The sequence below is a fragment of the Elephantulus edwardii genome, unplaced genomic scaffold, assembly GCF_000299155.1.
Source record: "Elephantulus edwardii isolate Elephantulus edwardi_28Jun2011 unplaced genomic scaffold, EleEdw1.0 scaffold00024, whole genome shotgun sequence".
Lineage (NCBI taxonomy): Eukaryota > Metazoa > Chordata > Mammalia > Macroscelidea > Macroscelididae > Elephantulus > Elephantulus edwardii.
The window spans coordinates 24,808,509-24,825,968 of record NW_006399774.1 but is presented as its reverse complement, the minus strand read 5'-3'; the positions used below and the strand labels follow the sequence as shown (position 1 = coordinate 24,825,968).

Below are 17,460 nucleotides of genomic sequence, written 5' to 3'. Positions count from 1 at the left end.
TTAGCTAGAATACCACAGGCTCTTCTAAACCCAGCATGCACATCTGGCAGTTCTAGTTGATGTGCTGTTCCAGTCGTTTTTGGATAATTTTCAGCAGCATCTTTCTTGCATGTGATATTAACGATATTGTTCAACCATTTCCACAATCGGTTGGGTCACCTTTCTTTGTAATGGGAACAAATATCTATCTCTTCCAGTCAGTTGACCAGGTGGTTGTCTTCCAGACTTTTTGGCACTATTTGACGGTTGGGGAAGAGTACTGTATATATTATGGAATTGTGGCCGACTCTGAGAAGAATGGAAATCCCAGAACACTTGATTGTACTCATGTGAAACCTATATTCAGACCAAGAAGCAGTGGTCAGACCAAAGCAAAGAAACACTGTGTGGTTCAAAATCAGGAAAGGTGTGCATCAGGGATGTATCCTGTCTTCATATCTTTTCCATCTACATTCAGAACAGATCATTTGGGAAGCTAGACTTTCTGAAGAAGAATGTGGCATCAGGATTGGAGGAAGACTCAACGACCTGCATTATGCAAATGACACAATCCTGCTTGCTGAAACTATGGAGCACCTGAGGTGTTTGCTGCAGAAAGTTAAGGATTGCATTCTTCAGTTTGAATTGAAGCTCAACATAGAGAAGACAAAGATTCTCACTGCATGAATATTTTTTAAGTTTCTTATTAATTTTAATGAAAAGTTACAGAGACTTTGGATTTCCATTCATTCATTGTTGCACATTTCTCCATGCCCACCCCTCCCCCCACCAGGCTGCTCTTCTCTTTGAAAAGTAAAATTCTTTCATTGGTATACAATTCCCCCATTTGGTATACCCTCCTTCCCCAAGTCCACTCCACTATGCAACCTTTGTTCTTCCTGTCATGACACTAATACCTGTTTCAATGCAGTATACATAATTTATCCCATCTTTCTCAGTCTTCCCCCAACCCCGATGTCAGTCCTGTTTTACAACAGTGGCACTATGCAGTATTTGTCCTTTTGTGACTGAGATACTTCACTCAGCATAATGTCCTCCAGGGTCACCCATTTTGAATAATATTGCATGAGTTCCTTGTTTTTCAATGCAGCGTAGTATTCCATTGTGTGAATATACCACAGCTTCTCTATCCATTAGTTTGTTGATGGGCACTTAGGTTGTTTCCAACTCTCTGCTATCGTGAACAAAGCCGCAATAAACATGGATGTGCATGTATCTGCTTGGGTGGTGGTTGCACAGAGGTTTTTTGGACAGTGATGGCATAGGAGAGGAAAGGGTTTAGGCCTGTTGTTCTTAGGGTCGCTATGAGTCGCACTTGATTCAGTGGCACCTAACAGCAACAGTGTGGGCAGCATCCCTGCAGTCTGTGGCACATGACCAGCATCACCGTGGAGAGACAGTACTTGTCACTGACGGGAGCTCTCTATTCATCTGAGAAGCACGTGCTCCTCCTTTCCAGCTGCCTTGTCTACTGTCCCCCGCCAGGTCACGATGGGTCTGTGTCTGCGGTTGGCTGGAGTCGAGGAGGAGAGTGGCTGGTGTCTGCCTCCCAAGACAGGAGCCTGAGGCTGTGGTCAGCCTGCAGACCAACTCGTCCAGTGATCCTGGTAAGCAGCCCTGCCTGCGCCGGCCTGTCAGGCCCATCTTCCTTGTGCCTCGGCGCAGGGTTGGCTGTGATCAAGTATTTTCCGATCGGTAGGTCAGTGCGTGGGTCAGACCATGCTGACTCTGTGGCCCGTGCTCCATCGATTATGGGTCAAATGGGTGCTGGCCTGTGGGTCAGTGCACAGGCTGAGCCAGTCAGGCTCTGTGCCCTGGTACATCATTGATTAGCGATTGAGCAGGTCTGTTCCTGTCACTCAGTCAAGGCTGTCGTGACTCACAGCAGCTGTCCTTTGGGGTTTTAGGCTATAAATGTAAATGGGAAGAGCCCGACCCTCCTTCTCCCAAGTAGCTGCTGCTGGATTTGAACCGGTAGAAACTGGACCTTGGTGAGCAGCACTGCACACTGTAGACCAACCACATCCCCAGAGCTCCTTATTTTTAAACTCATGTCTTGAGAGCTTTAGCTGTTACCCTAGGGCATGATTGATTACAGCGGAGTAAATATGTGCCTGGAGGTTCGAGTCTGCATTCAGAGAGTCCCTGGGGTGTAAATGCCGGCCACTTCCACTCCCAGCTGAACAGTTTTCACTTGAAACCCACTTGGGAACTTTAGGAGAAAGGCTGGCTGTCTGCTGGGGGAGAAGCCCTGCAGAGCAGCCTCGGAAACCCCGCAGAGCAGCTGTTGTACACGGGGTCACTGAGTGACAGCCACAGTCACACACCAATGTGCAAGGGCACAGTGTGCATGAACACATGAAATGCATGCTGACACACACGTGCATATGCTAATGTGGATACGTATGTGGTACAGAATTGCCAAATATCGTCAAGCACTTCTACAGATAGCTCGATGGTGATTTGATAGTAAAGCAAGACCCAGACCTTGCTGTGAGTTGACTGACTTGTCAGGGTGCTGTACAACACGCACACCTGCCTCAAAGGGTTCCCACCAGGTGCCCTTTGGGAAGCAGCCACACCACCTTCCTTCCTTGCAGCAGATGGTGGCTTTGAACCACTCACCTTTTGGTCAGCAGTAGAGTATTCACAACCACACCTCCAAGCAGGTCCGTATGCTTTACAATGGCAGTGTTCGTAGCAGGCACAGGGAGAAGGAGCGGAGCATGATGTTTTGGTGAAGGAAAGCAGTGCTGGGGTATCCAGTCAGCAGGGTGAGCCTACGATTACTTGTGCTTCCTGCTCTGCAGTGAACAATTTTTCCACATCGGAAGGTCCTGCTTTTAGGGCTAGCTGGTCTCAGTCTCTCTCCCAGCCGCACGGGACCTTTCAGAATAATCAGAACTTCTTGAAATGTTTGGTCCCTGATGGAGGTGGTGTGCCGGTTAGCAAGGTGCCACACGGATTCTTGCTCAGGGACTGATCCGTATGAGCTGCCCCACGTGGGCTTCCGCACAGGCTTCCCTGAGGGTCACAGGTGAGCAGGTGCCAGTGCCCCACGTGGGCTTCCCCACAGGCTTTCCTGAGGGTCACAGGTGAGCAGGTTCCAGCATGTGCTCATTTTTCCTCCTGGCTTTAATAAGCTTGTGGGACCTGCGTGGATGAAGATGATGGCATGTGGCCGGAGAGGTAGGGCCAGAGGTCAACCCTGACCAGTAGCTGGAGGGGCACACGCTGCAGAGGTAGCTGGTCCAGTGGTGTCCTGATAAGGGCTCAGGGAGTCGGGACCTGGGCCGGGGCCTCGGCATTGGAGGAGGCAGCTTGCTCAGAGTTGTTCAGAGCACCTACATCTTAGCCTCCTGGTTTCATTGCTAGAACCAGGCTTGAGAGGAAAGGCCTCAGAAAACATTTAACTTAACCACCCAGCCTTTTTCTGTCGAGCTGACTCTGAGGCTGTAATTTCTCACAGGTCCTTTAAATGATCTTTTTAAATACCAATATCTTTTCCATTTCAGATTGAATAAAATGCTTGGTACTCAGGGTGTATGCAGACATTTTCTTAGAGCTAGGAATCGAAGCACAGCTTTAGAAGAGCATCCTTTTTATCCTAACATCTTAAGTAGACATTGGTTCCAAATAAGCACTGGGATTCAGATATACAAGGACACTTCCACTCTACAGCAAGTGGCAGCTGAGATGAACACCTGCTGGTCTAGAGAGCAACGGTGATTTGTTAACTTGGATCGTACTGCTCACGTACACTGCTTTCCATTGCAGGCCAGAGAGATGTTCCCTAAGCCGTTAGAGTTTGCACAGTTTTATTACCTGGACGCATTTCTGTTGGTATCGTCTGGCCCGGAGTTTCACCTCCTGAAGTATCACATTGACACCTGCAAAGAGGAGATCAAAAGGTAACAGCTCCTCTTGTAAGCCTGTGCTTTCTGCTTCCATAATTACTTGTCTAAGAATAGAGGGTTTCACTTAAAAACACTAGGCAGAATTTCATAATGCATTACCAGGCTGCTGAGCAGAGCTTGTGACTCGTTTTCTAGATTATTGGAAGGGGTTTTGCAGCCAGAAAGGGAGCCAGTGTATCCCAGTGTTGCCTGACCTACATTATTGGCTGGACTCTCTAGAGATGAAAAAGCTTCTACCAGTCTATCTGTTGAGATATTTATCTGGAGGAAATGGCCATATGCTTGTAGAGGTTGGCTAGGCTCAGGTCTGTGGACCTGATGTCAGGCTAGAAGCTTCTGACTCACGTGGCTGCAGAGGCTGAGGCAGCTCAGAACAGCAGGCAGTACGGCATGTGCTGACCCAAGTCCACTGGAGACGCTGCTTCCTTTCCTGAACTGTAGCTGAGTTGGCGACAAGTTGGATGCAGGATCCAGGTGGAGCTTTGCTTGAGAGTCCAAGTGCCCAGCTGCTGCCAGATTCTCCCAGGTATTCTCTCCTGTGTTGGCTGAGGGCTGTGACCATCCCGTACTAATCCTCTATCAGATCAGGACTGATCACGTCAGACCACGGCATCATCCCTGACAGCCAGACCAGACCTGAAGTCCGCCGTTAGCCCTCACACTGTGGTCAGGGGCTGGTGGTGGGACCTGGCCAGCCAGGTGACATTGTTGTCTGTTCACAGTGTGTTTAGCTGGTGTTATCTGAGACCATTACTGTTCGTGGTAGTGGTGTTGCTGTGTGCTGTTGTGTCGACTGCAACTCATAGTGACCCTATGACCCAAGGGACACAGTCACTGTATCAATCCTTCACATCCCTACTGCACTGACACCCCCACCCTGCAAGGGCTGGCCTCTCCTGACAGTGTGCCCCAAGTATGTGAGATACATTAGTGTAAAAATCCTTGCTTCTAAGGAACAACCTTGTTTCACCTTCTCCAGGGCAGACCTGTTTGTTCTCTTGGTAGGCCACATGTTCTTCAGCACCACAACTCAAAAGACATAAATTCTTCTGTATTTCTTAGTCATTATCCAGCTCTCAGATGCTTAGCAAACAATTGAGGAGACTATGGCCTTTATTAGGCCTCTAGATTGACATCTTTGCTCTTTAGCACTCTGGAGACATCCTTGATAGTAGTTTTCCCCAAAAGAACTTGTCTTTTGATTTCCTGATTGCTGGTGCCAAGGGTTTTGATTGTGAATTTGGGCAAGATGAAATAATTACCAACTTCAGTCTTTTCTTTATCTATCCTGGTACTACCTGTGCCCAGTGGTGAAGATCTTTGTTTTCTTGAAGTTAAATGCAGTCTATATTGAAGGCTAAAGTCCTTGATCTTCTGCAACAAATGTCTCAAGTCCTCCTCAGTTTTAGTGAACAAGGTTGTGTTGTCTGCATAAAGCAGGATGTTGAATGCCACATTCTTAAGTAAAGTTCAGCCTCTTGAATGATCAGCATATTGAAAAGGTATGAAGAAAAGACATAGCCCTGATGCACTCCTTTCTTGATTTTGAGCCAGACAGTGGTCCCTTGCTCTTTTTGGACAATAGCTTCTTGTTTTATATACAGGTTTCACATGAGCACAATCAAGTGTTGTGGGATTCCCATTCTTCTCAATGTTTGTTACAGTTTATTGTGATAAACACAGTCAAATGCTTTTGCATAGTAAATAAAACACAAATAGACAACCTTCTCGTGTGTTTCCGCCAAGATCCATCTGACATTAGTATTGCTATCCTTAAAGCCATGACCTCTTCTAAACTCAGTTTGTATTTTTGGCAGTTTTCTGTTGATGTGTGGTTCTAGCTATTTTTGGATAATCTTCAGCAAAATTTTGCTTGCATGCGATATTTGTAATGTTGTTAGATAATGTCCACGTTCTGTTGGATCGCTTTTTTAGGGTAATGTGGATCTCTTCCAGTCTGTTGGCCAGGTAACTGTCCTCCAAATTTCTTGGCACAACCTGGTGAGCACGTCCAGGGCTGTGTCTGTTTGTTGAAATAAATGTGTCAGTTGGTATTCTAGCAATTCCTGGGGCCTAATTTTTTTTTTTTTACCCATTCTTTCAGAGCAGCTAGAACTTAATTTGTTGCCATTGATTCTTTATCATATGCAATTTTCTGAAATGGTTCTGTGTCAGCCAATTCTTATTGGTACAATGGTTCCATGTTTTCCTTCTGTCTTCTGTTGATGCTTCCTGGATCATGTGAACAAGACTGTGTGGAGTCTCCCTCATATGAACAAGACTGTGAGGGTCTCCGCACCACGGAAGAGGCGCTACAGGGTCTTCTCACGAGAACGAGGCTGTGCGGGGTTTTTGTCATGTGAATGATCCTGTGTATTTTTCCCCCAGCATGGATGAGGTTGGGTCTCCGTCAAGTGAATGAGGCTGTGTAGGTCTTCCCCGCTGTGGACGAGGCTGTCTGTGCAGGTCTTCCCCTCCCCGCTGTGGACGAGGCTGTCTGTGCAGGGTCTCCTTCATGAGACTGTTCAGAGTCTTCTTTGTTTTGTGCAGGAAATACCTGAATTCAGCGCCTCTTGCCTGGACCAAGAGTTGCGCTGGGTGGAAGACAACAGAAAGGTCTCAGCCTAGTTTTGCTTGGACATAATAATCCCAATATAGGTCCAATCTTTGTTAGAGTACATGGTAGAAGGCATGGGAAGGTGAGGAGACAGAATGTAGGTGAAAAAAAAAGTTTTATTAGAAAAGATACATCCCAGAGGACAGAAGGGACTGCTCCAGTGTATTGGGAAAACTGCTTCGCCAAGTGCTGTGTGGCTTAATAGAATGGATTGACTCCACAGTTGGCTATGCTTCTGGGCTTAAGGCTGGACCTATTGGATCAGTTATGTGCCTAAAACTCTACACAGGTCAAGAGTTTCTTGGCTGTGGTTGGCCAGGGCCAGCTTCCAGCACCCCCATTTATCCTTGTCTCTAATTGACCAGTATGGATTCTGCCTCTTTTTGCCAAGCTTAACCAACCCTAACATTTCCCCCTGAGAGACAGTTGAGCCACCCAAAATATTTTAGAGTTGTAGGTGATGGTTGCTCTAGCTGCTTCATGATAGAGGTAAGCATTCTTTTGTCTGCAGGGGCTCTGAGTCTCTCCATGGCCCTACATCTATGGGTTTTTAAAAGTTATGGCTACTGTGGTATGTGTGAGAGCATTGGGTTTGGGAGCAGGGTTTAAATAAGATAACATCATTGGAGAGCCATTTGCATAGCATGGAATGCTTAAAGCTGGGAAGACATAAACTTCATCAATAGTTTAGACAAAGAGGGTTCAAAAACTAATAACAGGCAAGTTATTATGACTGGCACTAGAAAGAGGAACATCTATGATGCTTAACTCTGTGTCTAAGCTAGGAACCTCAAGACTTAAAACGTTGCTGATAGGTTTAAGAGATTTAGATTGTTCTCTCTTTAGAAGTATCCCTGATTAGCATAGAAACAGCACTCCTTTAGGAAGAGGTATAGTCCTGCTGTTCCAGTAGTTATAAAATGTACTTTATCTGTTTTGTTGGATGACGCCTGCTAGCAAATTCAGTTGTGTTTTTATCATTCATCTTGCTAAGATTGTTGTTGTTAGGTGCCGTTGAGTCATAGGCGACTCATAGTGACCCTATGAATGAAAGACCTGAGCACTGTTCGTAGAGTTTCTGGAGGCAGGCCATTTTGGTAGTGGATGCCGCTCCTGCTTCCAAGCTTGTTTTAATCGGGAAGCTCCATCAAACGCTGTCCACCATGGGTAAACATTATCACATTTGGCACATCAGGGTCAACAGTGTTTAGTGTCACAGCAACCACTATTAGTAGACTATTATAAGAAGTCACAAGTTAACATAGTCCCAAATGCTTAACCAGCTGTATGAGTCCATAATTTCTAATATTAACAGCTCCACTCACAGCTCATTTTCCCAGTTCCTCTGTGGCCCTTGGGTTTGATAATTAACCCAGATATTTAGACACATCAGGAGAACGACTCCTGTGACAATAGGTGTGTAGGTTGGTTTTGCAGAAACTGGTAAATGAAGGGCCAGTATCTTGTAGATTATAATTTTTGCTCTGCTGTCTGGCACATGTGGGTGATGTAGGCTGTTGGTGTGGAGACGAGTGAGCAGTGGGTCCGGGTCTCGTAGACTGACTGTTGTGGCACAGCTGACTGGTGACTGTGGGCGAGACATGCTGGATGCTGTGTCACAGACAAGTGTTCCACAAGAAAAAGAGCCTAGTGCTGAGGTCCCACGAGCTTGTGTAAGTAGGGTGAGGCTTGGGTCCCAACCTAATCTTCTCTTCTTATACAATAATTACTTAAGCGCAAAATGAACAGTTAATGATTAGATAGGAAAGACATCTGACATCTTAGCGACCCAGAGTTCACCCCTTGGCTTTTCTTGCCATCATCCTCATACTTGGATAATCAGATTTCCCCTTACAATCATACTAAGAACTATTTTTATGGAAATATGCAAATCAGAAACTTCATGTCTCATTCTTTGATCTCCCCTATTTTAGATAGTCAATTTCTGATTTTCCTGTTCCTGTCAAACCAGTACTCTGGAGGAATAAGCATGCTCCTTTCTCTGTGCAACCTTCTGGTCCAGTTAGTACATTTAGCTTCTGTATCCATAAGCAAAGTCAGTCAAGAACATACGATCAGGTGGCAGCAACCAACAGTAGCTCACAGCATGAAACACATTATCTTTGTCTGCTTGGGTTCTGGTCAGCTTATCTTCAGTCATCAGTTGCTAGGTCCAGATGGACATCAGCTGCAAACTCAGGAGTCTATATATCTTCCTGTGTTACGGACCAACTGACTTCTTCACTCAGTCTTGATGTCTGCATGGGGCCAAGTCAACAAGATGGGGCCCTCATGACTCCCTCCTCCTGAAGGCAGCAACACTTCTGCTTTTACCCATGAATTTGTGGATGCTAGGTCAATGGTGTTGCTGAAACACACCCAGTCTTAGCCTGTCTCCTTATTTCTGGATAACTCCACATATAAATCTCTTCAATCAAAAGTCCAAGGTGAATTTATGAATCCTTTCAAGTGCAAATCTCCTTAGAGCACTGGATGAGCTTAATCTTCCTCCAGAATTAGCCCCTTGCCTTCTAGTTCTACTGCTTTCAACAAACATTTCTCCAGGGCAAAACTTCCCCCTCTATCAGTCACAACTGGTAAGCTTGCGTACTTTCTCTAAATATAGTTGTTGTTGTTGTTGTTGTTATGTGCCGTCGAGTCGTTTGCGACTCATAGCGACCCTATGTACAACAGCCCTAAACCCTGCTCTATCCTGTGCCAATCACACTGCCTCTGACACACCCATTCAGTTAACCCAGTCACTGAATCAATCCACCTCATAGAGGGTCTTCCCCTCCTGCGCTGTCCCTCTTCTCTACCCAGCACGATGTCCCTCTCTAAAGACCTGTCTCTCCTTACAACATGTCCAAAGTATGTCAGACGAAGCCCCAGAATCCTTGCCTCCAAGGAGCAGCCTGGTTTAATCCTCTCTACGATGAATCTGAATATAGTATATACTCATAATAACATGCAGCATTCATTTTTATAATATATCTTAATATTACAACATAGCTTCATAGAATAAACATCATTTTTCCATGAAACATATCCAAACAAACACATAAAATTTAACACATTTCATCTTATCTTGGTTTCTCTTTTTTGATTTCTGGTGTTTAGATGGAGAAAGTTATTACCTTGCTCTGAGTCTCTCTCAAAGTATTAACATAATGCTAGATTTTTTTTTAACCGCATGACCCATTTATTCATTCCTTTACCCTCAATTATTATTTCTCCTTCCTCCCATTTGTTATTTATTTTCACCCAATCTTTTCTGCTTTGGGAAAGGACATCGGAATCAGCTACAAATTGAAGTCAGCATTCAAACAATTCCACATGGAAGGCAACGAGACCAGTCTGCAAAGTGCTTCCCTGTTAGTTCATTCCTATTCCTGTTGGGTAGGGCTGCGTAGCGACAACACTGGTGGTCTGGGTTGGCCACTAGGCAGGACTGTGTGTTTCACTATTAACCCTACTTCTACAAGATAGGTTGAAGATACAATCCACTCCATCATATCTTTGGGAATTCTTGGATGTAAGTTTAAAGGTAACAACTGTTTGCTCAGGAATCACTTCTCTTCTGATGCCCATATCTGTATCTCTAGACCTGGGACTACAGCATCTGGAAAGAAGAAAATGAGTTTCAAGTGAAGTTGTGTAAGATTTGTAGCACCGGCATCTTTTCCTACTCTTTCTTCTCCAGATACCCCTGAGAAGCGTAGGAATCTGTCCAGTGGTGGACCCCCTTTAGCTCCTTCTCATATTGAACATGAACACACACTCTTGAAGGCATGTGAGTCAGACATTCATACCCTTATCTCCTCCTATTTTATAAAACAAATGTTTCAGTTGCTCATTCCAATTATCTATCAGATCATTACTCAGAGGGTGGTAGGCAACATGGTATGTTCATTTAATATGATCTTTCTTGGCCCATTGCTGCAGTCTGTAGGCTGTTAAGTGCATTCTTTGGTCTGAGGAAATATAAGTTGGTGGCCCAAACTGCTACATTATCTTTTGTTCTAATCCCTTAATGGTGTTTTTGCACCTTAGTCTCCAGACTGATACTCTTGTACTTTAGAACCCTGGAGAGGCCCCCGGGCAACAGGTTTTCCTAATGCAATTTGTCTTTTGACTTCCTGACTGCTAATGCCAAGAGTGTTGATTGTGAAACCAAATAAGCTGAAATTGTTAACAATCTAAGTTTTTTCTCCGTCTATCACAATAAGGGATATATCTTTCACTTTTCTGTAAAATGCTGGTGTGTCTGATATTTCTCTAAATCTGAACATTCATATTAAGACAGACTAGGAAGAAGGATTGGCCATCCACTTCTGAAATAGCAGGCCTCTAAAAACCCTATGTACAACAGAATACATTGTAGAATAACAGAAAGAACAACTGAGGTGGAGCTTTCAAGTATGGAAATATTGATTCAGTGGCTGGGGTAATCAGGATGGGTGTATCAGAGACAGTGCGATTGGCACAGGACAGAGCAGAGCTTAGGGCTGTTGTACATAGGGTCGCTATGAGTCGCAAGCGACTCAATGGCACATAACAACAACAACAACAACATTATGATGGTAGCTTGGATGCAGTAGCGGCATCCACTTCTGTAATAGCTTGCCTCTGGAAACCCTATGAACCTGGATAGAGGATGAGAGACACACAAGTGTTGAGGACTCTCCTTCGTAGGGTCTCTATGAGTTACCTGCGACTCGATGGCACTTAACAACAACAACATCATGATGTTGCCAATTGGCCCAGAGGTAAGAATCTTTGTTTTCTTGATGTTGAGCTTCAATCCATATTGGAAACTACAGTCCTTAACCTTCTGCATCAAATGTTTCAGGTCCTCCTCAGTTCTGGCAGGCAAGGTTGTACCATCTGCATAGTACAGGCTGTTGATGAATTGTCCTCCAATTCTGATGCCACATTCTTACTCATAAAGCCCTGCCTCCCAAACAATCTGTTCTGCATGTAGATTGAAAAAGTATGGTAATGTGGACAGTATTTGATGAGGAAAGTCAGCACATTAAGACCAATAGATACAAGACCCTGACTGAGGAAGGCAAGACTAGATCTGCACAGTGGGCTGAACTGCATCCTGTCTTCCAGCAATGGCTGAGGAACTGCTTAGTGGTGAGTGTGTTGGGGATTTTCTTGATTCATGGGCTGTGGCTAATGGCTTAGGCACATGATGAGGCAAATGGACCGTGAAAAACTGGACTATTACAGGGACTCCCGGGTGGGGCATGGACCTATTGAAAACACTCTTAGAATTTAGAAGGTGTATTAGAATTGGACATGTCAATGTCCATCAAAATAACCCCTTGCCAGAATCTGATGGTGATTGGAATCAGCAGATGGACACATTGGTGCATTCCCCTGAGGTGGCCAACTGGGCCCATGAAATGAATAGACATGGGATCACAATAGCAATGCAGAGATGGGATGAAACTAGACACATTTCTTTTTATCCTTCTGAGGCACAAAATGCCAATAAAGATTGCTCTGTTTGACACCAAGAGAGAAAGAGATAGCAGACGGCTATGAGACAGATTCCCAGGGGGGAAGGCCCTGACCATAGCTGGCAAGTCAATGATATTGGACCGGTGGCACCAGATGCCTGCAAGTGGACCCTCATTTGGGAATAGCTACCTACTCCAAACTAGGCTTGGCACATCCTGAACCAACGCAAAAGGCCATGGTCTTCACAATTGCTTGCTATACACCGGAGAGCAGAATAATGATTAAAGATGAGAGACGAAAAATTGATGCTTTTGAGTTGTGGTGCTGGGGAAGAGTATTGAACATACCATGGACCACCAGGAGAACAAATAAGTCTGTTCTGGAGAGGGTGAAACAAGGTTTCTTCTTGGATGCAAGAATTTTGAAGCTCTGTCTTACATATGTTGGGCATGTGGCCAGGAGGGACTGGTCTTTGGAAAAGGACATCATGCTTGGAAGTGTGGAGGAACAGTGCAGAAGAAGAAGAGACCCTGGATGAGATGTATTGACACAGTGACTGGGATGTTGGGGACAGGTGTGTTAGAGACAGGAAGAGTGGCTTAGAATAGGTAGAGCTATTGCACATAGAGTTGCTGTGAGTCACAAGTGACTCAACAGCACATAACAACCACCACTACCACCTTGGACCACCATCTGTGAACCAGGTGATAAGCTGAATAAGCAGGAAGCTGTTTGTAGGATCCTGCCTGTCCATGTGGCAATGGGCTCTGGAAGGAGGTTCCGGGGTAGGAACATTGGGAAACGAGGCTACTTGCTACGGCTGCTATTTCCCTGCATTCTGGTAGAACCTCGTTCCCGGATGAACCATTTCCATTTTATCACAAAGCTCTTTCAGGTCCCACCTTCTTTATTAGAGTTTTTCTCTGACACAACCCATGAGAGAGCATTCCACAAGAAAAAATAGCCCGTTCTAATCCTCTCTCCTTAATCATTACTTCACCTCAAAATAAACAGTTAATGATTGGCTAGGAAAGAGATCTGATAAACCTTAGACACACAGAAGTTGGTTAACATTCTTTGCTGGTAGCAAGACAGAAGTTGGGTCTTTATATTATGGTGGGCTGATTATGAGATATGAGGCTTGATACAGGGCTGTCAAAAACCTGAAATGAGTGGTTTCCATGTCAATTAAGATGAAATATCTTTACTAGCTATCTGTAGAGTCACTGAGTAAGGCTCCAGGCATGTGACATTATGCACGTGGACACTGTTGTAGGGCTTCACGACCTCCATGTGCCTTTTTTGGATCACAGAACAATCACCTGTCCAATACCCACATTCTCCTGTATTGGGAAGAGTTTTCTGGGAGGCCTTGCTGTGTGTTGTGCTGGCCTTAGCTAGGCTTTCATACATGTGATGCCCCACTTTCTGCAGTAGAAACTTTCATATTCAGGCCTTTTAGTCTGACCTGAAGTGGCAGCTTCCTGAATGCTTTGTATAGCCAAGTTGAGGAGCTTGGCTCTTTGATGGTCTGTGGTACCTTAAAGTATCTGTTGTTCAAGATAGTGGTCATGATCTCCAAAGGGTTGCTCTGAATTAGCTTGGAGTCCTAATGCTGTCTTTTGTAGTTTTCTGTGACTATTTAGAGTGAAGCTTGTAATAAAATGGACATTAATGACAGTAGCAATGTTATAGGTGTTTTGAGTTTAGATTTGCATTACTCTGGACTTTTTTCAGTAATCCTATGCTGTTATGTGAACAGACTAAGGGGATGCTACATGGTTTAAAATTAGGAAAGTTGTGCATCAGGGTTGTATCTTTTCTCCATACATATTTAATCTGTATCTTGAGAAGATTATTCAAGAAGCTGGACTCTAATAAGAAGAATGTGGCATCAGGATCAGAGGAAGACTCATCAGTAACCTTTGTTTTGCAAATGACACAACTTTATTGAAAGTGAGGAGAACTTGAAGCACTTGCTGCAAAAAAAATCAAAGATTGCAGACCTTAATATGGATTACATCTCAATTCCAAGAAAACAAAAATCCTTGCCAGTGGACTGATAGGCAATATTATGATATGTGGAGAAGATACTTAAACTGTCAACAGCTTCATTTTACTTAAATCCACAATCAGTACATTTGGTACTAGCAGTCAGGAGGTTAAGTATCACATTGGGAATGTCTGTAGTCTAGGACCTCCCAAATTATTGAGGAGCAGTGATGTAAGTTTAAGGACTAATGTGGGCCAGATTCAGGCCATTTCAGTCACTTGCTATGTATCTGAGAGCCGGACAATGACAGATGAAGGATGGTGGAAGAATTGGTGCCTTTGAATTGTGGTGTTGGAGAAGAGTACTGAATGTCCCATGGACTGTCAAAAGAACAAACAGATATGTCTTGGGGAAGGTGCAGCCAGAGTGATCCTTGGAGGCATAGATGGTGAAGCTTTATCTCACGTATGTTAGCATCTTACTAGGAGGGGCTTTCTAATGGAGTGGAACATCATGCTTGGAAGGTGGAGGAGGCTGAATGAGAGGAAAACCCTTAGCCAGGTGGGTTGACACAGTGCCAGAAGCACTGGGCTGGGGTGTGTTGTAGGTTGTGAGGACGGCACAGGGTTCAGGTCTTTGGTCCATTGGTTGCTGAGTTGTACTCGACTCAGTAGCATCTGACATCAGCAGCAATTTCTAAATACGACTGCCTTTTTTCCTTTTACCTCAATTACCTGTTGCTTCATTGACTCGACAGATGTACCCTGGGTGGCTCTCCTTCCTTCCAGTTGAACAGTCATGATCCCATGGTTTCTTAGATTTCCTTTTGATTGATCTTACTGTTTCAGCCTGGATCTTGTGACCAGATGCAGCATCACTTGAGGGGAGGGGAGGGGAGGTTGCGAGATCCAAGAGGAGCTGGAGCTGTGCTAAGGTGCATCTGGGAGGGTGTGAGGATCTTTGGAGCTTGTTGGTGGGTCCAGATGAGTACTAGCTCTTTGGAGGCCGTTCTCATTAACATTTTGAGGGGACAGTAGCATCACTGGTACATGTCCAGTCCAATCAGTTGACATCATTCTTTCTAGAAATCATAAAAAAATGTGATGCAGCGTCCATTATTATGTGAAAGCGGTCTTCATATCTACATGATGTAACAGCCTAGGGGGGTGAGTTCAGGAATGGGTTGTTGTTGTTGTCCCATAACCAGTCAAGAGAACAGACAGAATGAAGGAGGGCTTGGCATGTGATTCTTGACATCTCAGTGATTATGATCCTTTACGGTCTACTCACGGAGGGGTCCCCTCTCATATTGGAGCAGTTTTGTCCTGGAGAGGTCACACCCTCTCCAGTGCTCTGGGGAACCTCTCCCTGCTCACGAACACTCACAGGAACAGCACGTAAGACTCCTGGGGAGACACCTTCCTATGTCCTTTTCTCAGGCTTGGTTCCTGCGGTAGTTGTTGTTGTTATGTTCCTGTGAGTTGAGTATGGCTTGTAGCAGCCCTGTGCCATCCTCATCATCTGTGACCAGCTGAGCCCTTTGCTACAGTCGCTGCGTTGGTCCATCTTGTTGAAGAGCTTCCTCTTTTTGCGGACCTTTCACCTTTACAAACATGATGTCCCTTTCCAAGAAATAGCCTTTCCTAATAACATGCCCCAAGTATGTGATACAAAACCTTGTCATCTTTGACTCAAGGAGTCCTCTGGCTGTACTTTCTCCAGGACATATGTATTTATTCTTTTGGCAGTCCATAGGATATTCAGTATTCTTCTGTAAAATCACGATTCAGAGGTGTCAGTTCTTCTGTCATCTTTCTTTGTTGTCCAGGTCTCAGATGCATAGTTTGATGCTTTCAGTCTTTTCTTCATCTGTGAGGATGTGGCTTATTCAGTGATGAGAATTTTTGTTTTCTTGATATTGAGATGCAATCCATATTGAAGGCTATTGTTTTTGATCTTCTGTAGCAAGAATTTTATATCCTCCTCATTTTCAGTAAGTGAGGTTGTGTCTGCTGTATAACAAAGACTGTTGATGAGTCTTCCTCCAATCCCAATGCTTTTTAGAGTCCAGCTGCATCAAGTCTAGCTTTTGGAATGATTGGCATGCAGATTACATAGGTGTGGAGAAAAGATACAACCCTGATGTATATATTTTCTGATTTTAAACCATGTAGTGTTCCCTTGCTATGTTTGGACAACATGGGTTTTTGGTCTAAGTATAGGTTTCATATGAGCATACTTAAGTGTTCTGGAATTCTCATTCTTCTCAGTGTTAGTCATAGTTTATTATGAGCCACACAAATGCCTTTGCAGTCAATAAAACACAAATAGACCTTCTTCTGGTACTCTCTGCCATCAGCCAGGATCCACCTGTTACAAGCAGTGGTATCTCTCGTGCTATGACCTATTGCAAACCCAGCCTGAACTTCTGGCAGTTCTCAGTTAATGTGATCTTTCATTCCTTTTTGGATGATCTTCAGCAGTGTTTTGCATGCCTGCCATATTAATGATATTGTTCAAGAATTTCCACATTCTGTTGAATCACCTTTCTTGGACTTGGGAATAAATATGGATCTCTTGCAGTCAGTGTGCCAGGAGGGCTGTGTCTGTTATTTGATTCCTGGGGCGTTCATCTAGTTCTGTTCACAAACGTCTAGAACTAAATACTCAAGTCACCTTCTATTCTGACAATTGCTAAGAAATGGGCATTTTTTACAATACCAACTTAGAAATCTCCATCTTCAGAATCTTCTAAGTTACTGCTCCCAATTTCTCCATCTGTCCTCAAGGCTGTTAAAAAGGACATCTCCAGTGTGATACTGGACTGACGGATTGTTCTTCGTGTAAAGGTGCATGTGGGACTTTACTTGTGTGTGAAGGTGCAGCCAGCCCGATTCTGTTCCCTTCAGACCCTCATGGCACCACAGACAGACTTTTGCTCCTGCACCTCCTCCGTTTCCTGCACCAGAACCCCCTGTGCTGCCTCCTGAAGGCTCTGGGAGGGCTTTATGCTGCTCTGAGGCAGATCCTCTTCCTTGGACCCCACCCCAGCCCCTCCTTTCAGGTTGGGAGCTCTTCCTGAGCCTTCATAGATCACATTCTTGCCTCAGCTCTTACTGAGGGTGTGGAGGCCTCCTGTTCGGCCAGCTGCTTCCTTGCTTTCTGCTGATGTTACCGGGGACAGTGCTGAGGACACAATGTTGCTGTAATACCTCTGACCTGTTGGGTGTCTCCTCTGGCCTCAGTTATTTTGGAGCCTGAAGCAGAACAGTGCTGTAAGCGCTGGTTTCTCCTGATGCAATGCTATGAAGGGATTCTCTCTCACACAGCTCCTGACAGGAAACTTGAGGCCTCTGGGAAGAGTGAAGCAGGGGCTCCCTAAGGGGCATGTAAGCACAGCTCAGGCCCTGCACTCTCCCCACCCCCCAGCCTGTACCTCCACCACAGCCTCTACCCCCACC

General features: G+C 44.9%; 1 protein-coding gene across 1 annotated transcript in view; it reads left to right on the top strand.

The window, feature by feature from the left end:
- WDR27 (WD repeat domain 27) overlaps positions 1-17,460 on the top strand; it is a 103,919-nt gene that overhangs the window by 63,044 nt on the left and 23,415 nt on the right. The window contains exons 17-18 of the mRNA XM_006882841.1: positions 1,486-1,607; positions 3,778-3,911. Coding sequence (XP_006882903.1) covers positions 1,486-1,607; positions 3,778-3,911 — 256 coding nt within the window. The remainder of the gene's footprint in view (positions 1-1,485; positions 1,608-3,777; positions 3,912-17,460) is intronic.